The sequence below is a fragment of the Caretta caretta genome, chromosome 2 (assembly GCF_965140235.1).
Source record: "Caretta caretta isolate rCarCar2 chromosome 2, rCarCar1.hap1, whole genome shotgun sequence".
In the NCBI taxonomy this organism is placed as follows: Eukaryota; Metazoa; Chordata; order Testudines; family Cheloniidae; genus Caretta; species Caretta caretta.
Window position 1 is genome coordinate 46,094,246 of NC_134207.1, and position 25,338 is coordinate 46,119,583.

The 25,338-nt window shown below is 41.7% G+C and overlaps 2 protein-coding genes across 7 annotated transcripts in view; one reads left to right on the forward strand and one right to left on the reverse strand.

Moving 5' to 3' along the window:
* Nucleotides 1–25,338, forward strand: part of C2H8orf88 (chromosome 2 C8orf88 homolog) — a 98,403-nt gene that overhangs the window by 45,391 nt on the left and 27,674 nt on the right. For 2 of the 5 annotated variants that reach the window (XM_048841197.2, XM_048841196.2), the window contains one exon: nt 2,168–2,345. In XM_048841197.2, the coding sequence (XP_048697154.2) occupies nt 2,168–2,340 (173 nt within the window). In that variant the 3' untranslated portion in view covers nt 2,341–2,345. Of the gene's footprint in view, nt 1–2,167; nt 2,346–18,554; nt 21,110–25,338 lie in introns of those variants that run through there. The other 3 variants (XR_012666925.1, XM_075125070.1, XM_075125069.1) reach the window with 3 other exon arrangements.
* Nucleotides 1–25,338, reverse strand: part of NECAB1 (N-terminal EF-hand calcium binding protein 1) — a 120,386-nt gene that overhangs the window by 13,455 nt on the left and 81,593 nt on the right. For both annotated transcript variants that reach the window (XR_012666924.1, XM_048841183.2), the window contains exons 6-8: nt 10,866–11,002; nt 6,445–6,557; nt 2,982–3,058 (exon numbers count right to left, since the gene is read on the reverse strand). Coding sequence is in view for 1 of the 2 variants with exons in the window: in XM_048841183.2 (XP_048697140.1) it covers nt 2,982–3,058; nt 6,445–6,557; nt 10,866–11,002 (327 nt within the window). In the remaining variant the exon portion in view is untranslated. The remainder of the gene's footprint in view (nt 1–2,981; nt 3,059–6,444; nt 6,558–10,865; nt 11,003–25,338) is intronic.

Here is a 25,338-nt window from a genome sequence, read left to right on the forward strand (position 1 = left end):
CGTTCCTGGCCAATGGGAGCTGCGGGAAGTGGCGCGGGCCGGGCCACCACTTCCCGCAGCTCCTCTTGGCTTGGAACAGTGAATCGCGGCCACTGGGAGCTGCAAGTGGCCGTACTTTCGGATGCTCAGGTAAACAAAGTGTCTCGCGGCCCGCTAAGGGCTTACCTTGAACAAGCTGTGAACCAAGTTTGGGAACCCCTCTGCTACAGGTTGTAAATTAGCTTCTAAACACATCTGCTGGATTAAAGAAACTTCTGGAGAAGGAACAGGCACAAAGTAGAACTGCACATGCATAGAACTACCTGCTTGCAATTAGTCTGATTTTCAAGCAGGAGCATTTATGAGATTGCACATGTACCTACTTACTTCATATGCATACTACTAGATGTGGACATGCAAATCTTTGATTTGTGTGAACACATCTAGTAGTGCATATACAAAGTTAACAAATGCCCACTGATGATCAGGCCCTATAATGCTACACAAATGGGAATACTTGTAACCCAGTGGGTATGTCTGCATGTCGAGCTGGAGGTGTAAATTTCAGCTTGAAGAGACATACCTGGACTTGCTCTGATCAAGCCACTGCACTAAAAATAGAGTGTAGTTGTGAGCTGCAAAGGGGCTAGCCACTGTGACTACCTAACTGTCCAAGAGCTAACATAGGTTTGTCTCCTTGAGCTGGAATTTATACCTCCGGCTTGAAGTGTAGACATACCCAGTGACAAATGGGTGTTTTGCCACCAGAGACAGTTTCTTCACATTTCAGAACAAACAAGAAATATTTGTAATAAAGACATGAAGCAAAATTCAGGATTTGGCAAATTGCAACAGGCTACATTGTGGCCAATGGCAACACAGTGTCTGAGCTTCTTTGTGTAAGATATTTAAAGATGCTTTTTCCTTTCCCAAACATGAATACAATTGGGCAATGACTTCTTAACCTTAAGAAGCAGACATTTTGCCAGTGCAAACACAATAGGTGGTTAAAAGAAAACAGCAGAGGTGATGCTGTTAGTGGAATTTAAGTAAACATGGTATTTGCTGGAGCACCACCAACAGCAGACTAAGTCAGTAGTGACATGACATTCATTCATCAACTGCTGTGTAATTGTGCATCTCATGCAGAATTTGGATGGGGAATCACAACATTTGTGAGGAAGCTATTTGTAATGGCTCTTCTGTCAGCACAGAGACTTCAGATAGAGAACCATGCAGGAAACTGCATCTCATTATACTTCCTGTGGCCTCCATATACTTCTCATACTAAACTCCAAGGACAGGAATAAAGCAAAAGAGGTGAAGAAAGAGATCACAGCATAAAGTGGCAACAAGTACTACTGCAGATTTCACCCTACTGTAGAATGAAATAGGCCAAATTCTGCTTGCCTACAAAATGTGTGGTATTTACATAACTGAGGGCAAAATTTGGCTCCAAAGTTTTGACAGGCTAATTTAAAGCATGTTCAAATTCCTTCTGTAAATTTGAAAGTACAAGACTGGTCTAAGGTGAAATTCACCCTTTGCAGAGGCCCTGCATAAGGGCTATGCTCCACTTAAACCTTCCAAATAGATCTGAAGTGGGATTTAACTGACGCATAGGCTTTGTGCTGGCCCTTCGCATAGGGGTGGCTTTCACCCCACTGGCTTGGTTGGTAGTGATGTGGTACCATATGGCAACTCAAGCTGGAAATGGGAAGAACTGTACAGATAAAGGTGACTTTGTTTTGCAGAGGATTTTGATATTTCAAAATTTACTACAAAAAGAAATGGAGCTTTGGCTCTAGGGGCGTCTAAGCTGTGGGCTCCAGAAACTTTGGGGTCCTTGGCTCAGGGACTGCAGGCTGCCTCAGAGCTGTGGGCCCTGGATGCTCAGAATGCCAAGGAGCCACAAGCCTGGGAGCTGATGCTGACAGGGCTGCCAGGTTCCTAGCTCCCTGTCATCCCACCCGGTATGCTGAAGGGGAGCTGGGAGCCTGGAAACCCCAGCTGAGTCAGAAGCTAGGGTTTTCACGCTCCTGGCTCCCCATCTGGCCACTTGGCAGGCTGCCCAAGAGCCAGGTGGGCAAGTTCACAGAAAGCCAAACAGGGTTCCACTGGAACTTTGTCAAAATAGAACCATCTCCACAAAATGTTTTGATTTTGACCAATTGGCATTTTCTGACAGAAAACCCTGCCATCAGAGAATTTGTGACCAGTTGTAGTGGGAAGATTCAACCAGGAAGAGGTGAAGAACATCCCCCGATCCTATACCGAATGGACACTGGGGACCCTGTGCTTGCAGAATGGAAAATAAATACAGATAAGATAAATAAAATGTTATTCCCCAGAAACAAGTGAGTGTGATTTTTCATATCTTTGCACAAAAGGGGTGTGAAGTCTGATCTGTTTGTTATGAGGGAGCTGGGGACCTTGGGGCAGGAGGAACTGGAATGCTGGCATCATTAATAAGGCACCTTATTAAATATCCTTAGTAAGCTGTGGTGTGTTATCTGCGGTGGATGCTTGTTCTAGTGGTGAGGTGTGTGACTCTGGATAGAGGAGAAGATAGTAGGTACTGTTAGGTGCCTTAACTTTTCATGCTCTTATGGTTTCGTGTTAGGTATGTTATGTATAGCCCAAACTTAACTAACAGAGGGTAGTTGATTTTGCATATTAATGTATGTAAGCATTGTGTGTTACATAGATACAGCATGTGCATATACAGCAGATACAGACACCAACTCAGGAAAAAAGAGCTGTGACTATTCAGTGAAGTGGGTTTTTTTTAAATGAAATCATCAAATAGGACTAAGCAAGATGAAAGGGAGACATGGGCATTTAATGTGCTTTAGCTCATGTAGCTGTTGTGCTAGTTGCTGTCATTATTAGTTGGAACAGCAGTGAATATGACATGGCAGGAAGAACATTTATGGTTTCAGGATTGCTTCAGAAATCTTTACTGAAAATAAGAGAGAGAACAGATAAAAGGAAATATATACCTTCTTTTCCAGCTTGTCAATCAGCTTCTGGAGTCTGTTTATCTGGGTCATCCATTGGTTGTCTTCCTCTAAGAAACCTTTGAGAAACATAAATAATGAAGGATAAAATGTTACTGAAAGCTGGGATGTAATGTACTTACTTATTTTTATGTTGTTATAAATACACATTTAAGAATGTTTTGTTAGCTTGTAACTTATTTTGCATCTTGAAAAAAGACTAGGATGTATTTGATTGTTAATATTTGTTGATGCGTAACTAGTAAATGAAACTGAAACAATTTTTCCAATAATAGTGATTTCCTAAAACACATGATTCTTCACAGGATGCAGTAGAAACTACCGAGCTTTTTTATTTTTAAACTGAATTCTGCGTTACGTCCAGTGTTTTGAAACTATTGGGTGTTGCTGGAATTGCTGAAACTCTGTTGGAATTTCTTGTCCTGGGAAATGAATCCAAGCCCTAACCTATGTTCAGATCAGAATGCAAGCCTCACTTTTTTGTTGCTCAAGCCTTCCCCCAGTAATGTTTCCACTACTTATAGTGAGTCAATGACAGGGAAAAAGAAGACAGGAAGGAGAAGAAAATAAAACACACAAAAGTTCAGATACATGGAGCGGTGGAGACTTGAACCTTTAACTTGTTTAGCTCTTGTTTAGCTAGTGATTGGCAACTTAGGAAAGGGATCTCAACCTTTTTCTTAGTGTTGTCCACTTCTTAACAGAGACACTGTCTTGTGGACCATCTCTCTTCCCATTTGCTGTCACATGGACAATCTCTCCTCCCATTCATGATCACATAATTTCCCTGTGTGTCTTAATGCAATTTAACGGTTGGAAATTTGGCAAGCCTGCACCATGTGGCCAGCCAACTCTCTGGGGGCTCCATGGACTACCAGTGGCCCATGGACCACAATGTGGGTGCCACCAATTAGATGTACCTAATATAGATATTTTGCATATACCATTATATGTTTGTCAACCCATGGGGGTCACTGTTTTGGCACTATGAACACTGAACAGAGAACACAAGACAATAATAATTAGCTATATTTGTGAGCAGTGAAGAAGGAAAAAATGGGACAATAGCAGAGAGAGAGATCTAAGATCTATTTTGTGATGCATGCATTAATTACTAAGATTAAATATCACAGTTGATGTTCAGAGTAAAAGGGAGGAGGAGAAAAAAGCAGGGATTGTAGCTGGAGACAGAGCCCAAATCTCCTAGGTCATTATGAAGATATTAGAAAAGTCAATTTTGCCTTAGGAAAAAGAAACCTTGAAATTCCAAATAGGAATTCCAAAATTCCAAATAGGAATTCTGAAACAGAAGGTGCTTGTCTAACAAAGTACATTAGACTAACTGTTTGAGGAAAATGCTTTGTTAATGCTTTACAATTTCACAATAATTAAAAGTAGTCTGATATAGGTTTTCCACTGTATGTTGTAATTTAGAAATGTAGTAACTAGGGCTGTCAAGTGATTAAAAAAAATTAATCACAATTGCATGATTAATCACACTGTTAATAGAATACCATTGATTTAAATACTTTGGATGTTTTCTACATTTTGAAATATATTGATTTCAGTTATAATACAAAATACAAAGTGTATAGTGCTCACTTTATATTTATTTTTATTACAAATATTTGCACTGTAAAAAACAAAAGAAATAGTATTTTTCAATTCACCTAATACAAGTAGTGTAGTGCAATCTCTTTATCATGAAAGTTGAACTTACAAACATAGAATTACATACAAAAAACCCGCATTCAAAAACAAAACAATGTAAATCTTTTGAGCCTACAAGTCCACTCAGTCCTACTTCTTGTTCAGCCAATTGCTAAAAGAAACAAGTTTGTTTACATTACGGGAGATGATGCCCTCTTCTTGTTTACAATGTCACCTGAAAGTGAGAACAGCCGTTCGCATGGCACTGTTGTAGCTGGTGTCGCAAGTTATTTACATGCCATATGCACTGAAGATTAGTTTGTCCCTTGATGCTTCAACCACCATTCCAGAGGACATACATTCATGCTGATGATGGGTTCTGTTCGATAACAATCCAAAGCAGTGCGGACTGAGGCATGTTCATTTTCATTATCTGAGTCAGATGCCACCAACAGAAGGTTGATTTTCTTTTTTGGTGGTTCAGGTTCTGTAATTTTCGCAGCAGAGTGTTGCTCTTTTAAGACTTCTGAAAGCATGCTCCACGCTCCATCTCTCTCAGATTTTGGAAGGCACTTCAGATTCTTAAACCTTGGTTTGAGTGCTGTAGCTATCTTTAGAAATCTCACATTGGTACCTTCTTTGCATTTTGTTAAATCTGCAGTGAAAGTGTTCTTAAAACGAACAACACGTGCTGGGTCATCATCCGAGACTGCTAAAACATGAAATATATGGCAGAATGCGGGTAAAACAGAGCAGGAGACATACAATTCTCCCCCAAGGAGTTCAGTCACTAAGTAATTATCACATTATTTTTTTAACGAGCATCATCAGCATGGAAGCATGTCCTCTGGAATAATGGTTGAATCATGAAGGGACATAAGAATCTTTAGCGCATCTGGCACGTAAATATCTTGCAACGCCGGATTGCCACCATGGCAGCCTGAGGAAAGAAGCTGACGCCAAATTGCCACTGCCACGGAAAGATGAGACACCACCCTGACAGCACAAGGACTGCTGACCCTTTCACAGTGCCGCCCCAAGCACCTGCTTGGAATGCTAGTGCCTGGAGCCGGCCCTGGTCAAGAGCCCAGGTGGAGAGAAGGGGGCTGCGTCAATCCCTCTCCATCATGCTCTGTGGTGTCTGTGTTGCACGGATGTCACGATCCTGAGATCTATATTTAGGCTGAGGATTCCTTTCCTGCACCTTTCTGGGTTAGTGACAGTTCCAAAATTTATCATTGGCTTGGTACCCTCTCAATCTTTCTTTTTCCTAAGGCAAAACTGTCATTTCTAATTCTTCATGTCAACTTAAGAGACGTCTGTGTGCCTCAAGCTAATGTCCTTATTTTTCCCCTCTTTCTTTCTCTCTCATAAACACACTTGCTCCCCTCAACCATGACACATGGTCACACTGAGTAATGCAGGCAGCATAAACTTGTTTCTTGGAGCTTTTTTCCCCTCTGCATTAGACTCCCATCTCTTCCCATCACCACTATCTATAAATATAGCTAAGAAATATAGACTGGTGTTCTCAGTTCATAGCACAAAAACAATGACCCTACAGAATGGCAAAACAGCCATAATGCAGGGGAGACTTTGGGGCTGTAGCAGTATACTTATTTGTTCTGCTTCTACAGCTAGAGTTAATGGCTGCTGTATTAAATTGAAGATTGCTTTAAGCTAGAATAGCACCTTTGTTGATTTGTACTTGCCGGTTAAAATTTTGAGGACAAGTACATGGCTGCCTTGCTTCTGTGTGTGTTTAAAATACATTTAAAAGTTGAAATGACAATACCTGTATTTAAATGGGGACTGTTTGGTGATAAGCTATTGGTCCTCTGAAATCTTCGATTTGAACGTTTTCCTGGCCACTGAATTGAGAGCACCTCCGGTTTTGCTGGTCCTTGTCTAAATAGAAACAGATAGTAGTTAATCCATGTGCCAAAGCCTCTGTCTTCCTTCTGCTGTCAGGATGCTGATTTAAAAAAAAAGGAGAGAGAGAGAGAGAGAAATATCTGCTGAGACTACTGAGTGATTTTCTAGGCTTTTACTGCTACAGTTAGCTGTGTCCACTTTGATACCAAGGAGGAAAAAGAAGGAAAGTTAGTACCTCACAAATATCATATAGGGACATAAAATAGGTGGCATGTCTGTGCTGTGGTCCTAGTCCTGTACTGGGAACCACTATTACAGCCTTTGGATCTGAGCTGAACCTGTGATTTCAATGGGTCCCCATAAAGGCACTGGGGTCATGCAATCAGTTACTAATGAAGGATCAAAAATTATATGTTCATTTGAGAAGGGAAATTTTCTGTTTTAAATTCATGATAAATAACATTGTGAAAGGATTTTAATCTGGGATTTAGGAAGCAAAGAGGACCAGGAATGGCTAGCATAGAATGAGGGCCAGGTACACTAGTGAGAAGAGCTTTCTTGGAAATATATCAGTTAAATAAAATATTTAATGCTATGGCTGCAGTTAGGATGGCTGATCAAATTGTTTCAAATAATGTAAGTTTGGAATGTAGCCATCTCTTTGGTTAGTGAATTGTTCTCCGACCAATCCTGATTTATGTTCATTATTTGTAAGTAGTCTCCAAACAGTTTTCTGAATAAACTTCAGCCGAGCTATCCAGTTCCCCACTGTTTGTGACTTTGCAGATACTATAGCAGAGGCAAAGAAACTTTGGGCTTGTCTACACACTGTTTTTGCTTGGAAAGTCACTAGGGACTTCACTACTGCTATTGATTTTACATAGAAGGCACTCAGGTACCACAGTAATGGGCGGTGGCGTTCTTTTGCTCTTTACTCAACAAATGTAACAGGAAGGAACCACCTGGGTATAGTGGGGACCACATAAGTATGTTTATTAACTATATATTACATGCAAAGCCTATGAACAATGCTCATGGCTGGCCTAATGGAAAATGGTGCCCTTTATGTACTGCTCCCCAAGCAGCTGGCAGCCTCTCAGCAGGCAGAGCAGCTGCTGATGGAGCTGGGGCAGTGCTGCAGGTGTCATACTGTTGGGAGTGCAGAGAGGGGACCCAGTCCCCTTTTATCCTCTTCCCCTGCCTCCTGGGTGAGCACAGCCCTTCTGCAAACTCTTGACCATGGCACACCCCTGACCATGGCACCCTGGGTGGTCATCTATGTTACCCACCCTTCAGGCCAGCTCTCACACTGCTGCTCTGGAAGCACTCTGGTGGCTTGTGAAAAATAGAAGACAATGATAATTAGTAGAGGGTTCATTAACTATTTAAAGGGATACTACTCAATTCCTGTCCACTACAGGCAGCAGTATAACCCTCCTGAGTTAATTAAATCAGTGCAATCCCCTAGTTTGGACACTCTTTAATCTGTTTAAGAGAGTCTTAAATTGGATTAGCTGTTTGTAATCAATTTAAACTAAACCAATTTAAGACACTTATATACTGGTGTAAAAAGAGTCCACACTAGAAGGTTGCACCCATTTAGCTGAATCTGTGTGTAGACCAAGGCTTTGCTACAACATAAATCTTTAAAGATGCAGTTGGATTAGGACTTCTGTCACCAGCTCTTTAGCCCTTTTCAGGCTCATTTCATCTCTTGTATGTCATGGTGACCTGTGAGGAGGGAACATCAGAACGTAAGAACAGCTATATTGGATTAGACCAATGGTCCATCTAGCCCAGTATCCTGACCAATGACAGGTTTTTCAGAGGGAATGAACAAAACAGGCAATCATTGAGTGATCCCCTGTCATCCACTCCCTGCGTCTGGCAGTCAGAGCTAGGGATGCCCAGAACATGGGGGTTGCATCCTTGACATCTTGGCTAATAGCCATTGATGGACCTATCCTTCAGGAACTTATCTGAATCTTTGTTGATTCCTGTTTAAGATATGACCTTCATAACATACCCTGGCAATGAGTTCCATAGGTACTGTATGAAGTACTTCCTTTTGTTTGTTTTAAACCTGCTGCCTGTTGATTTCATTGAGTGACCCCTGGTTCTTGTGTTAGGTGAAGGGGTAAATGACACTTCCTAATTCACTTTCTCCCTGTGGCCTGCACCACTTCTCGCAGCTCCCATTGGCTGGGAACAGCAAACCGGGGCCACTGAGAGCAGCAGGCGGCCGTGCCTGTGGATGGTCAATATAAACACTGTCTCATGGCCCGCCAGTGGATTACCCTGATGGGCCACAGGTTGCCCACCACTGCTATGGGGCATTTAGGAACAGCTATATCTAGAGTCCTAGACAAAAGATCCACCAAATATTGACAGAGACGGGAGTTGGTAACAAAATACTCTCGTTTAGACCCACTGGAAACCTATTTGGTGCCATCAGTGACTTTGGGAAAGCCAATAGCACAGGTGGACCTCAGTGGAAAAGTGTCCCAAATTCAAACTGAAAATAGCTTCATAAAATCACTTCGCTTATATTTTGATGTAAAGATATGGAAGTGAAAGGATAACTGTGATTCAAAACTAAACAAGATATCCAGGTCACTCTATTGTTCCTTTATGGTCTTAAACTTTTCTTCTTTGAAGATTTTGCTGTTTGTTTTTACATCATAAATATCAAGCCATCCCATACCCCCTTTCCTTCTCTTAGTCTTAGACTATGTAAAAATCAGCATTCCCAACCCCCTTAGTTGCTCTGGGAAAGAGATCTGCAGTGCAGGTCAATATCCCTCTGTCACATTATTATTCAGGTATCAGCAATCCCAGGATCCAACAGCAAAGCAAAGGAAACAAGGACCTGGCATTTCTAATATCAAGAGAAAACACATTTTAAAACATTTTAAATTTTGAAACAGTCTTTATCCGTCATAAAGCAGCATTAAGTGGCAAAACCAGCAATTTGCTTTGCCATTCAACTTGAAAGGTCACCAAGAATATTCTGGGTAGCACTTTAGGACTAGCTGAGAAATGGATTCAGACACAGGTATAGTAACACAGTGATTGGGGAGAGCAAAGGAAAAACTAGAGAGAAAACCCCCAAATATATTTTCAAATACAATGCGCTGCTTTAATGCCTGATTCTTCAAACCTTATGCATGTGGGTGGTGACACTGAATTCACTGGAACTACTCACACGAGTAAAGACTGCTCATGTGAGTAAAAGTTTACAGGATTGTGCCTTTAACATCTCAGACCCTGAGTCTGCAAACACACATGTATGTGTAAGTATGCATTGGGGCTAAGTTAAAACAAAATCTGTGCTTATTGGGAAAGTACACATTTGTAGTAGATGTTAAAATAAAAAACAAAAAAACAAGCTTAGATTGTTTTATAGTTGTAGATGTAGCCTAAACTCAGCTGATCTTGATGTATACTGGGGCTAGGCAACAATCTATACTTGCATAAACCACCATAGGCAGTGTGTAATGTTGTTGATAGTAATAGGGCTTCAGAATAGGTAAATTTTGAAGGTCTAGTTACATGCAAAAATGTGGCTGCCCACTAGTTGAGGAGTGCATGAAAAAGGAACCCTATAACAACAATAATCTGAGCACTACACTGGATCCCAGTAAGTTTCCAAGGGGAGTTCAAGGTGCTGGTTTTTTTCTTGGTCTGCCAGAGACCAGATTTGTTAACTTTCTGGGTACTCTGCAAAGTGCATCTTTTGTCACAGGCATTTAGGGAAGTTAGGGAAACTTGTACGTGGAGGGGCTAGGGATGATTTAGGTAGGGTCTCATGTTGTGATTGGGTAGAGTAGCCTTAGTTCTTATGAGAGAGTCTATTAATAGGAAGACTTGTATTTGGAAAGATTACTGAACTAAAGTTTTGTACTGACAATGTTAGATTTCTTATAGTGTGTTTTATGTTTTGGGAGGCTCCAAAGAAATGAAATAAAATAAATTAAGCAAAATAAGCATCCCAAGTAGCAACAAAATGTCTGCACTCTCATAGATGAGGCAGTGAACCCACATGTTATCAGAGGATCAGAGCCTTAGAACCGGATCCTGCACTCCTACCTCTGGCAAAATTCCCATTGACATCTGACTACGGAGTGCAAGATTTGTCCTTTAGTGTCCCATTTATTCCCTAAGACATCAAAATAAAATGCAAAATAGTCTTTGCAAATTCAGGGTATGTTAAGTGCATCTCACTGGGATATTTTTAGATCCACATATGATCTTAGATACAGTACTTTTATTTCTAATGTCACTTAACCCCTAGTTCCAGCCCCCTGACATACACCCAACTGGGGAAAACATTGAGTTTACCTTTCTTGACGAGTTTGCTCCTCTGTGGTTTCCATGGCACAATCCAGGGAGTTCTGGAGAGACTGCAGCTGATTCAATGTTTCTTTCAGTAAGAAACGAGTCACAAACTGTTCCAAGTTAGAGGCCTTTTGATAGTCCTAAAAATTACGCACAATATTGGGGAGAATTAGTTTAACAAATTAGAAATATGAGAGAGTGAAAAACCATTCTTAATCCAAAACAGGAGGTGCAGCTCTCCAAGAAAGCTTCAGCAGGCAGAAAGTAAAACTGACAAAAGTGTTCCAAGTGGGCAGGCAACATTTTGATTTTCCTGATGGAAAAATCAAAAATTTTCAGCAAAATGAAAATTTCCCCTTGGAAAATTTTGGTTTTGAAAAAAGAATGTTTGTCATTTGAAAGTCAGTCTGATGAAAAATTTGCAACCAGCTCCAAGCTTAATATGAATGTAAATTCCACAGAGTCTCAAGGTAGCATATGCCCTTAGAGATTACAAAAGGATCCTTGGGGCAGACTCACTGTGCAAAGTACCATTGCAGGAATAGGGCTTACATTTGCCCCAGTAAAGAGCTGAAAGCTCATCTTTATGAGAATAATTTTGCAATCTGTGCAGCAAATTAATGGTGGAAATTACTATAGAATAATGGTCTTCCATTAAAACAACAGGTTACAGTTTTGTAACATATTCAAATAAATGTATGGGTATTGAGGCATGCAAGTTTGAGTTGTGTGGCTTGCCCCATAACCTCAGCCGTGCAGAACACAATGCCATCCACAGCCTCAGAAAAAACTCTGACATCATAACCAAAAAGGCTGACAAAGGAGGTGTTGTCGTCATCATGAATAGGTCGGAATATGAACAAGAGACTGCTAGGCAGCTCTCCAACACCACTTTCTACAAGCCATTACCCTCTGATCCCACTGTGGGTTACCAAAAGAAACTACACCATCTGCTCAAGAAACTCCCTGAAAAAGCACAAGAACAAATCTGCACAGACACACCCCTAGAACCCCGACCAGGTGTATTCTATCTGCTACCCAAAATCCATAAACCTGGAAATCCTGGATGCCCCATCATCTCAGGCACTGAATCATAGAATCATAGAATATCAGGGTTGGAAGGGACCTCAGGAGGTCATCTAGTCCAACCCCCTGCTCAAAGCAGGACCAATCCCCAATTAAATCATCCCAGCCAGGGCATTGTCAAGCCTGACCTTAAAAACTTCTAAGGGAGGAGATTCTACCACCTCCCTAGGTAACGCATTCCAGTGTTTCACCACCCTCCTAGTGAAAAAGTTTTTCCTAATATCCAACCTAAACCTCCCCCACTGCAACTTGAGACCATTACTCCTTGTCCTGTCCTCTTCTACCACTGAGAATAGTCTAGAACCATCCTCTCTGGAACCACCTCTCAGGTAGTTGAAAGCAGCTATCAAATCCCCCCTCATTCTTCTCTTCTGCAGACTAAACAATCCCAGTTCCCTCAGCCTCTCCTCATAAGTCATGTGTTCCAGACCCCTAATCATTTTTGTTGCCCTTCGCTGGACTCTCTCCAATTTATCCACATCCTTCTTGTAGTGTGGGGCCCAAAACTGGACACAGTACTCCAGATGAGGCCTCACCAATGTCGAATAGAGGGGAACGATCACGTCCCTCGATCTGCTCGCTATGCCCCTACTTATACATCCCAAAATGCCATTGGCCTTCTTGGCAACAAGGGCACACTGCTGACTCATATCCAGCTTCTCGTCCACTGTCACCCCTAGGTCCTTTTCCGCAGAACTGCTGCCTAGCCATTCGATCCCTAGTCTGTAGCTGTGCATTGGGTTTTTCCGTCCTAAGTGCAGGACCCTGCACTTATCCTTATTGAACCTCATCAGATTTCTTTTGGCCCAATCCTCCAATTTGTCTAGGTCCCTCTGTATCCTATCCCTGCCCTCCAGCGTATCTACCACTCCTCCCAGTTTAGTATCATCCGCAAATTTGCTGAGAGTGCAATCACACCATCCTCCAGATCATTTATGAAGATATTGAACAAAACCGGCCCCAGGACCGACCCCTGGGGCACTCCACTTGACACCGGCTGCCAACTAGACATTGATCACTACCCGTTGAGCCCGACAATCTAGCCAACTTTCTACCCACCTTATAGTGCATTCATCCAGCCCGTACTTCCTTAACTTGCTGACAAGAATACTGTGGGAGACGGTGTCAAAAGCTTTGCTAAAGTCAAGAAACAATACATCCACTGCTTTCCCTTCATCCACAGAACCAGTAATCTCATCATAGAAGGCGATTAGATTAGTCAGGCATGACCTTCCTTTGGTGAATCCATGCTGACTGTTCCTGATCACTTTCCTCTCATGTAAGTGCTTCAGGATTGATTCTTTGAGGACCTGCTCCATGATTTTTCCGGGGACTGAGGTGAGGCTGACTGGCCTGTAGTTCCCAGGATCCTCCTTCTTCCCTTTTTTAAAGATTGGCACTACATTAGCCTTTTTCCAATCATCTGGGACTTCCCCTGTTCGCCACGAATTTTCAAAGATAATTGCTCCAACCCCTCAGACAGAACAAACACCTACAAGATCTCTATCAAGCATTCTTACACTACAGTTCCCACCTGCTGAAGTGAAGAAACAGATTGACAGAGCCAGAAGGGTACCCAGAAGTTACCTACTACAGGACAGGCCCGACAAAGAAAATAACAGAACGCCTCTAGCCATCACCTTCAGCCCCCAACTAAAACCTTTCCAACGCATCATCAAGGATCTACAACCTATCCTGAAGGATGACCCATCACTCTCACAGATCTTGGGAGACACACCAGTCCCTGCTTACAGACAGCCCCCCAACCTGAAGCAAATACTCACCAGCAACCACACACCACACAACAAAACCACTAACCCAGGAACCTATCCTTGCAACAAAGCCCGTTGCCAACTGTGCCCACATATCTATTCAGGGGACACCATCATAGGGCCTAATCACATCAGCCATGCTATCAGAGGCTCATTCAGCTGCACATCTACCAATGTGATATATGCCATCATGTGCCAGCAATGCCCCTCTGCCATGTACATTGGCCAAACTGGACAGTCTCTACATAAAAGATTAAATGGACACAAATAAGACATCAAGAATTATAACATTCAAAAACCAGTTGGAGAACACTTCAATCTCTTTGGTCACTCGATTACAGACCTAAAAGTGGCAATTCTTTAACAAAAAAACTTCAAAAACAGACTCCAATGAGAGACTACTGAATTGGAATTAATTTGCAAACTGGATACAATTAACTTAGGGTTGAATAAAGACTGGGAGTGGATGGATCATTACACAAAGTAAAACTATTTCCCCATGTTTATTTCTCTTCCCCTCCCTCCCCCCCATCCCTCACACATTCTTGTCAACTGCTGGAAATGGCCCACCTTGATTATCACTACAAAAGGTTTTTTTCCCCCGCTCTCCTGCTGGTAATAGCTCACCTTACCTGATTACTCTTGTTACAGTGTGTATGGTAACACCCATTGTTTCATGTTCTCTGTGTATATAAATCTCCACACTGTGTTTTCCACTGCATGCATCTGATGAAGTGAGCTGTAGCTCAGGAAAGGTTATACTCAAATAAATTTGTTAGTCTTTAAGGTGCCACAAGTACTCCTTTTCTTTTTGCGGCTACAGACTAACACGGCTGTTACTCTGAAACGTGGCTAAGTTATAGATTCATAGATTTATAAGACCAGAAAGAGACCATTTTGATCATCTACTCTGACCTCCTGCATACAACAAGCTATAGAATTTCACCAAGTGGTTCCTGAATCAAATCCATAACTGTTGGTTGAGCTAGAGAATATCTTTTAGTTCTTGATTTTGAAAACTTTTAAGTGATACATCCCGAGGTAAGCTGTTCCAATTGTTAAGTAAAAATTGCATGTTATTTCCAATCTGAATTTGTCTAGTTTCAAATTCCAATAATTGGATCTTATATTTGGGTGCTAGATTTGGGAACCTTCTACAATCAGAAATCATTTTACCATGGAAGTACTTATAAACCATGATCAAGTCACTGCTTAATTTTCTGAATAGTTTTGCTAAGTTTATCTAATTTTTGGCCTGTACCATTTCTAATATTTCTTTTATTCCGGATATATTTTAAATATTCCTTCTTACAGTTATTAACCCTACAAGATGTAGACTTTTCATTGATACCTTTAGCTTCCCTTATCAATTGTCCGCATTTCATAACTTTTAATGTATAGTCATTGGAATCAACTTTCCCTAATTTTCTTTTTTATATGTTGGGTTTTTTAAAATCAATTAATTGTCTCTTAACCAGGAAGTTCATTTAACTGAAGCAGCCTTTTCTTGTGATTGCAGAATTGCAATTTTTCAAGTATCTAATAAAATATCTTTAAGCAACTTCCAATGAAATCTTCATAAACCTCTTTTGAAATGAAGGGCTAAGGACTCTGTTCTGTCTTTTGCTGCCTGTTTGCACTTATTTTCAGCACAGTGCACATTGTTAATATTTCTGTTTAATATTTGCATTTTATTTTAGTAAAATTTTTGTATCATGGATACAGAGTAAAGATAAAACAGCCCCCAAAAGTGTCATCTTAGCAGCAAAACAAAATAAGCCTCAAAACCACAAAGGTCAATAAGAAATGAGAACTTTGAAAATATTACTTTTTACAAAATGTCCCTATATTTAGGATATACTCACAAATCAACATGGCCCTACGTTAAAATAATTTCCATGCAAAGTATCTTCTAAAATCTACATCTTATATCTCTTTGGGAATATGCACAAGTGATTCACAAGGTAAAATATATATATTATGTATATGCAATAAACAAAGCACAGAACAGAAATGAATGCAATAATCATGGAAAAAAGAAGATATAATTTCTAAAACATTAATTTGTAATGTTCCTTGAGTACTGAAGCCATGATTATACAATATACGGGTGCAGCTGTTTTCATCTGTCTTTCATTTGTCTTCATCTGAACCAACTTGTATTTAGCTCAGACACTCTGCTTCCTTCCCCAGACATGAAAAAGGGGCTCCTTGTAGCTTGAAAGCTTGTACTTTCCAAAAACACAAGTTGGTCCAATAAAAGATATTACCTCATCTACCTTGTGTCTTTCATCTTCAAAATTCTTTACAAATGTATTTAATTCTCAAAGCAGCCCTGTGAAAGGAGGGAGATATAATTGTTTCCATTGTACAGAAAGTGAATTTAGGTGACGTCCTTAAAACCAATGAGGGAGTAACTATCAGAATTGAGATTAAAAACAAGATTTCTTGGGGTGAATCCCTACCCCAAATCTAGTTTCTTTTAGATGTGTAAAAAGGCTGGAGAGGCAAATAAGCTTAAGTTTGTGAGGCATCTGTTTTTTGACCAGAATGTCTGGTCAAAAAGGGACTCTGGTGGCTCTGGTCAGCGCTGCCGACCGGGCCATTAAAAGTCCAGTTGATGGTGCTGCAGGGCTAAGGCAGGCTAGTCCTGTCTCCGCGCTTCACCCCAGAAGCGGCCAGCAGGTCTGGCTCCTAGGCAGGGGGGAAGGAGGCTCCACGTGCTGCCCCCCGTCCCGAGCACCTGCTCCGCACTCCCTTTGGCCAGGAACTGTGGCCAATGGGACCTGTGGGGGTGGTGCCTGTGGGCGAGAGCAGCGCACAGAGCCTCCTGGCCTTCCTGCCTAGGAGCAGACCTGCTGGTCGCTTCCAGGGCACAGTGTGGAGACAGGACAGGCAGGGAGCCTGTCTTAGCCCTGCTGACCAGGAGCCACCTGAGGTAAGCACACGCTCCAGCCTCAAGTCCCAACCCCCTGCCCCAGCCCTGAGTCCCCCCAAGCTGGAGCCCCTTCCTGCACCCCAAACCCCTCATCCCTAGCCCCAACCCCCAGCCAGAGACTTCATCTTTCCTGCACCTTAACACCCTGCCCCAGCCTAGAACCCGCTCCCACATCCTTAACCCCTCATCCACAGCCCGACCCCATAGCTTGTACCCCCAGCTGGAGCCCTGAGCCCCTCCTGCACACCAACCCCCTGCCTCAGCCCACAGCCCCCTTCCACACTCTGAATCCCCTGGCTCCATCCGTCAGCCTGGAGCCCCCTCCTGCACTCCAAGCCCCTCATCCCTGGCCCCACCCCAGAGTCCGCAACCCAGCCCAGATCCCATACCCCCCTTCCCAGCTCCAACCCTCTGCCTCCCTCTGCACCACCCCCCAGCTTGGAGCTCCCTCCTGTACCCCAAACCCCACTTTCCCAGCCCCACCCTAGAGCCCACACCCCCAGCCCAGAGCTGTACCCCCTTCCATACCCCAACCCCCTGCCTCAACCTTCAGCCCCCATCCTGCACCCCAAACTTCTCATCCCCAGCCCCACCTCAGATCCTGCACCCCCAGCTGGAGCCCTCACCCCCTCCTCCAGCCTGGAGCCCCCTCCTGCACCCTGAAGCCCTCATTTCTGTCCCCACCCCAGAGCCCACACCCCCGGTTAGAGCCCTCACCCTCTTCCACACCCCAACCCCCTGCCCCAGCCCAGTGAAAGTGAGTGAGGGTGGGGGAGAGCAAGCTACTGAGGGAGGGGAAATGTAGTGAGCAGGGGCAGGGACTCAGGGAAGGGGTGGGGTGGGACCTCGGGGGAGGAGGGGGGGCTGGGGTGTTCGGTTTTGTGTGACTAGCAAATTGGCAACCCTAAATAAGCTCCATATCCATTCTGGGGAGTATTTCTCTGGTGTAGGCACTGTGGGTGACAGCTCTAAGGCTGCCTTCTGAGGACACAGGGGGTATGTTAGGGTGGGGCTGCAAGTGAGAATGGTATATTGGGGTAAAAGATTCCAGGCAGCACTGCAGCTGATAGGGCATCCCAGGGAGGTTGCCATAACTTAGACAGGTCCTTTGTGCTGTCTAAATTACACTAGAGGCCTCTCCAGCTCCAGGAGCAACCCAGGATTGGAGGGGCACAAAAGCAGCTAAAAACAACCTTTGCTCCCTATTCCTTGGGCTGTAAAGTGTGCTTTTCTCTTAGAATCTAACAGCCCAGAATCTAACCCCAGGTTTCTAGATCTGTGCTTAGATTTCTAGACCATGCCACTTCTTACCCGAATTAATAACCCTGATACAAGTCCCTCAGGGTTCAACACTGAATTTCATATGTAGGAACCATCGCTTTTCCAAGTGTTTGCCTTCAGTCTTCAGCAATTTTCCACATTAATCATGATAAGCACTCAAACAGCAGACTTCCTTTACTAAAACCAGACTGCAGTATGGGACTGTGTACAGTACTAGGGGGCTCCCTTTTGCCTTCTATGCACATGTTTAACTCCCACTGATTCATTAAAAATGAATTGTTTTCTTTGCAGCAATGACTGCACTACAGCGATATCTCTTAAGTGTAAAAAGGCCAGGGTACTGCAGGCAGTTGTGGTGGTGAATATTGAGTTTTTATTCCCATTCACTGTCCATCGGAAGAAGCCATTGTGATTTTCATGTGTACTCATTTCAGAGTTATGTGAAATGTGAGCAATAGCTAGTTACATTCTGAGGTGTTCTCTCAATTGAAAGTTGGTTTTTCAAGATTAAACTTGGCATCATATTTTAGCAGAGCTATATGGTTTCTTTGTATAATGAATTTTGACTATGTTTATGTGTTTAAAAGTCCTCAATCCTACTCTCTTTTCCCCCAGGTGATCCTAGAAGTCTGACGATTAGAGCATCTATTCTTCAACCAAAAGGTGTTATTGGTAATGGTCCTGAAAGTGTCAATTTGCCTCAGCAACCTGGGACTATCTGTACCATTAAAGTAGGCTCTGAAGTTATTCACATGTTATTTAGACACTGATTATATTGTTTTCTCCAGAGAAGACAAGTGGTTTCAATTTTTGTGTATATTCTACAATTCAGCTCTTTCATCAATTCAAGGCTATAAAAAAAATCTGCTGTACCTTATTTCATAGTTATGGTGCTGTAATTTGTATGGCAGCCTGTTTGAAAAAAATTGCAATAATTTGAGATTACTAGGGCCCAAACTGCAAATTTCAGAGCATGTGAGCTGAATTCCGTCCCTTCTGCAGCATCATTTACTGTTTCCAATTAGCTGCATCTGGCAACAGAGCATGAGTGAATCATAGAATATCAGGGTTGGAATAGACCTCAGGAGGTAATCTAGTCCAACCCACTACTCAAAAGCAGGACCAATCCCCAATTTTTGCCCTAGATCCCTAAATAGCCACCTCAAGGATTGAGCTCACAACCCTGGGTTCAGCATGCTCAAACCACTGAGCTATCCCTCCCCTGAAACAAAGGGCCTGATTATGTTTGCAAAACCTTTACTGTTGTAGCTGCTAGAACAGTTAAACAACAAATTCAGCCAATTTAAACACATTTTATTAAAAAACAATAGCCCCAATTCTGCAAGCTGTTCTATCTGGTGGGCCCCTCTTGGGAGCCTCACTGACTTCCATGGGACTCCACAATGTGGAGCTCATTGTGGGATTGGGGCCTATATATATGGAATATTGAACAGCTGCCACTCTACCTTTTCACTGAAAACTGAGTTAGAGGTCCGACAGAGCCACAGACTGCTGCTGAAATGGCAGATTGCCATTAAAACTCTCAGGGCTAGATTCACAAAAGGACTTAGGCACCTAACTACCATTTTAGGTAATTAAATCCCAGAATCAGGCCACACTAGGATTCACAAAATCCCCATTCAGGTGCTGCCAAAACCTGTAGGTACCTAAACTCACTCCATACGTAAATATTTGCCATAGAAGTTCCCTAGGTGCCTATGTTTCTGAGCATGTTCACTACAGCCCCATGCCAGACAGCCAAGCCCTAGCATGATGCATGAAATGGGAGAAGACAGGTGTTCCTCCACCTAACTCTCCTACGGGGCTTGATCTGATAAGTGTGGTCTGAGCTTGCCTACCCAAATGTGTCCTTCTACGTGTGCTTGCTCAAAATGGCTGGTGAGAGCAAACTGCCTCATAATTTTTAGCCCAGTGGTTAGAGTACTCATCTGAGATATGGGCAAGCCCATTCCACAGTCCCCCAGCTGAGGGGATTTGAACAGACTAACCTCTAGACTATGGGGCATTTTGTTGTAGGGTTCCTTCTGCCTCTCCTGTTGAGGCTAAATAATTTTTGAAAATATAATTAGAGCAGGGGGAGGCTGAATCATAGTTTTTCCCCCTGAATGCACTAATCACCAGGCTACAGAGTCATTGTCTTTCCTCCTCCCCCGCACTCAATAATTTCATTATTTATCCACAGTGGAACAGCTTCACCAGGAGAGACTGAGAGAGCCTCATGTCAGACTATACCTTAGCCTAGTCAGTAGGGCACTACCCTGTTCAAACCCTGTTTCCCTCATTGGTGGGTGGGGGCTTGAATCAGGGACCTTCCACATCCCAGGCGAGTACCCTAACCACTGGGCTAAAAGTTACAAGGGAGGCCCTCTTCTCCACAGTTCCTTGCAGATGCAGCCTCGGTGCCTAATTCCAGCAGAGGGTTTGCAGCTGAGAATCATGAGCTGAGGGAGATACCTCCCAGCTGGCTGGACATAGGTGCCTATCTCTGAGAAAGTGGTGGGGCTTAGGACACACCCATCACCTTAGCTAGTTTAGGCAGCTCTCTGTCTAGCATGCTGGTCTTTGTGAATCATAGTCTAAGGAGCCTTTCTTTCCCCATTCATTGTATAGGGAGCCTAGGTACCTAACTCAGGCTTTGGGAATCCCAGTGATTTTTTTAGGTTTCTACAGGTTAGGGGTGGTGATGCTCAGTGTTGGTATGCCTAAATTTCTTTGTGAATGTAGCCCTCACATCCCATCCCCTTCCCTCAGCTTTCCTGTATTTCATATCCACAGGGACCCTTATTATCTTTGTCCTCCACATCAACATTTCCCCTCCTATGCATTTATTATTGACATAGTATCAAGTCATAGGATGTGTGGTGGTCTTTCAGCTGGTTGTTAATAATGCTAGCTCTATGCCTGTATGTTGTAATGCTTCATGCTCCACTTTGAAGATGCCATGGCCTTGTATTGGGGTTTATTTTGATATCAAAAAGATCTTGGTGAAATCAACTATATGTGTTTAAAACAGAAAGCTTCCTTTGAAACAAAGCAGAATCTGCAATGATTTAAATAACCGGCCCTTCTGTCACCCTTCACGCATTGAAGTTTTCCCATGGGGATGCATTATAAAATCTGTTGACTCATAAAAGGAGTTCTTAAAATAACATTCGACTTCTGAATTTCAGTAAAGAATTCTCAAAGTTAAAAACATACTATAAATATGATATATAATTATCATTTAAAAAAAATAATTGGAGCGGGGGGACTGGATCCTTGGTCTCCCCCTTGAATATGCTAATCACCAGGCTACTGAGTCATTGTCTCTTCCCCTCCCCCCACTCAATAATTTCATTATTTATCAACAGTGGAACAGTTTAACTATATGTATAACATGTGCATGTGCACTTTTTTCCAAAATGAGGGATTTGTAATTTAATGTAACAAAGTATACTCCGGAAAAATAATCTTACGTTAAGAGTTCTGGGTCACATCCTCTGCTTCTGTTAATTTGTGTAACTCAAAGGATCAGTATGCTTTATTAGAACTTAGAACTATGCTTTTGAAAGGATCAGTATGCTTTATTAGAACTTCAATCCTTTGAACTGCTACCCTTTATTTTTACAAAGGATAATTATACCTTTATTTAAGCATTTTCTCTCCACATTGTTATATGTTTGTGCCACATTATGGCCCCAAGTCAGAAAGATAATAAGCACGTGTCTATTATGAGTTTATGAGTAGTCCTTTTTAAGTCACTCTTTTCAATTCTCAGTTATGCTCAGGCCTCATTATACCAAGTTGTGCAGCATAAAGGATCCATAAAGAAAACTACACCTGCACTCACTTTAAGGTCCCTTTATGCTGTCAGGTGTTAAGAGACCTCAGCATGACTGAGAATCTGGCCTAATGGCCTGTTTCTAAACTCGTGGTTGAAGTGAGGCACAGGCTTCAGCACCTTGAATCAGAATCCTTATTCCTACTTTCAGGAGCCTACAACATAACTACATTCTGAACTTCCAGCTGCAGCCTGAAAATGGGCTAGAGACTATGTTGCTACCAGTCTTCCTTTAGCAAATTTTGCTGTACATGTTTTTATAACCAATTTTGAAAGCTGGTGGATATATTTAAATACAAGAAGCTTTTATAAGGTATAAATTGGGGAAGAGGGAAATTTTCAGGTCACTGGGCGTCACCCCAGAAGACACCTGAAGGTAAGTGAGGAGGGCCTGTCGATTTTTTCAGCTTTGAGGACAATTTGTCAAATAACAGTTACTCCTGCTCCAAATGAAAACCTATATTGAAGATGTACATGATAAAATGTGTGTTTTTAACTCTTCGCTTTGTCTTTTGGTGTGAATTATGGATGGGGTGTCCTCTGGCTATTAAGCCTTGTCTTTGAATTTCCTTTGAATGTCTTTTGAATACATAAATATTTAATTTATGTATTTTGAGAGTGTGTGTTTGCAATCAGCATGTAAACATCTTTTACAGTTGTTTGACCTTTAAACTTAGATAGAAATGATTCATTTCATATGTTGGATAATAGCTTTGGAAGTACTGCATTCTCAAATATAAACATCTGTGTGATCAAAGATACCTCACATATTGCATGTCAAATATTTTTCTTCACCACCAGGATAGGCTGTTAAGCTAGTTCTTGCACTGTTGGAAGATTTAAACTTGAAATCTCAGATGTTAAACCACCCATGAATCATCAGAGTTAATTGTGTAGCTGGGAGCATCAAAGTATCCTATATTTATTTACCATATGTTAAAATTAATCAAGTCTGAGCTCTCTCTCCAATCAAAGTACCTTGTTGTTTTTCAGGTTATATAAAGAAATGTTAATGGGATACATTATCCTGCAGTGTCTTTAGAGCAAGTATCTAAGGCTGACACCAGCCCTGTATAAAACATCTAAGCAGCCTTTTAAAAGTGGCAGAATTCATTTGTGTAATGCTAAGGCTGATTTCTTCCTCCCTCTAAGTTATCTGACCTCCCCACACTAATTGGTTTAAAGATGTTGTATCTGACAGAGTTAATTTACTTTCCATGAGCTTTGATTCTGTGTGACACATTAGAACAACATGTGCAAATTTATTCAGAATGGACAACTAAATTCAAGCCTACGGCAGAAATCTAGGGTCTGTTTTAAATTATCTTTGATAAATATACTTTGAAAGCTCTGAACAAAACATGGATGGACCTAATAGAGATAACCCTCACTTGTGTTTAGATGCCAGAGCTATTTCACAACAGACAGGTGTTCAATGTATCTTCAAATTCTGAACCACCAGAGAGTAAACATTACAGACGCCTCCATAGAGTTTCCTGTCTGCATCTAGTGAATCTGATTAATCACTGAGCGCAATTAAATCTTCAAAAATATGTTGATGCTTATATTTACTAAGCCATTCTATAGACTAGAGCTATTGAAATTGAGGTACTACAGCAAAAAAACCTTAATGTTAATGGATACTTGTCAGTTCATGCCGCTGGTTGCTCTTTCTTCTTTGACTCCTTCAGAAACGATCTTCTGTGTCAGTGACTCATTTGGGGTTTTTTAATCATTTCTACCAGACTGTATTTTCCAGTCCCCACATAGATCACACCTCACTTATTCAGTTTTTGTGCACATACCTATTACAGACCTGTTCCGTTCTTATATTTTCCCCAAGTGCTTAGCATGTTGTTGTTTGTTCTATATTACTCTACTTACTACTTGCTCCAACTCCAGCCAATTTACTATTGCTTAACCCCTTTTTTACTTAGAGCATTCAATACAAACATTTTATACTGTTAGCATTTAACAGTCTCAATACACCTGAACACATTCTTGTTTTTCCAAGGCCTGATCCAAAGTTCACAGAAGTTGGTAGGAACCTTTCCATTGACTTCAGTGCGCTTTGGAGTAGGCCTCTGTACCTCAACATCTAAGGAATTAAATGGTCCACTCCTTTTATTAAGGGAGTTAATGTGGTTTAGTGGCTAGACTGGGAGCCAGGAGAACCAGGTCTTCTAATCCCAGGTCTGCTTTTGGCCTCACATATGAGGATGGGTAAATTGCATTATCTCTTTGAACCTCAGGAGCTCTCTCTGTAAAAACCCTTTTCAAAGGGTTTTGGAGAGCTGTGGAAGAAGGGTGCTGTAGAAGTAATCAGCATTAAATACTGTTAAATACTTCATGAAAAAACACCACCATAGGAATTTAAATCAAGTAGCAAATGAATTATTTTTGACAATGTTTTATAATACTACATCATTAGTTGTTATTTTCTAGGGGAAAACGCTTTCATTTCCATTATAAACTCTGGTGCCAGGTTTCACTAGAAGAGAAAATTCTGAATTAAGGAAGGTTTGTATCAATTTATAAAACATGCATAAGGTAGTGAAAGGTCAGTTGGCAAGAAAAGCATTTAATGCCGTTTAGCATACTACACCCATCAATTAATGATGAGAGCCAGTGATGGTCTTTTTGAGAGAACAAGAAAGATGTTCTGTTTCTTGAATGTGTCAAGAGCGAATTATAATTCCTTAGCATATATGTTACACTGTACAGTAGTTCATTATGGTACAAAGAAAATATGCCTGTGTTAACATACAGTACCAGTGGTTGCTTTTATTGGATAAGCGGATCTTAAGTAAATATGGATAATTCCCCACTTCTTTCTGGTCCAAGAAACAGGCCCAATCTTGTGGGGTGCTGAGATTTATCAATTGCCATTAATGCAACTGGAAAAAAAGTTATTTTATAGCCTTCGCTACGGAATGGCTGCTCTTGCTCTTTAAAACTCAGTAGTTTTGGACTCAGTTCCCTGTACTGGTACAGAAAGTTTCTTCACAGGGAGAGTCAAGAATATATTAACTGGGGCATTTGTAGCAAAATTTGGAGATGTCAGAATGGATTTTATTTGGAGATGTCAGACAGCAGAATTGATTAGCTGATATGTTAGAGATGGAGTTGATATACTGGTGGAGGAGTGAAGATGTGGCCATGTCATTTATATACATTTCTTATTTGCATTGTCATGGACCAGAGCCCCAGTATGTTAGGTAACATACAAACACAGAACAAAAACAAAGTCCCCGGCCAAAAGAGCTTACAATCTAAGTATAAGAAAACAGAGAGATTGCGACAGACAGACAGGGGTGTACAAGGAAAATGAGAGAATATCAATCAACATAATATACATATAACTTAGAGGCGTGCATGGGAGTGCAGGTACTATTCATACTGGCAGGTAGCCTTGATTATCAAGGAAGCAGATTTTTTTTTGTCAAGGCCTGTATTTTGCATAATTTAATTATTATGGAAGGATACTTTTGTCTCTACAAGAAGAACAAAAAAGGATGAAGCAAAATTAAGTTTATAATCATTGTCTCCACAAAAAAG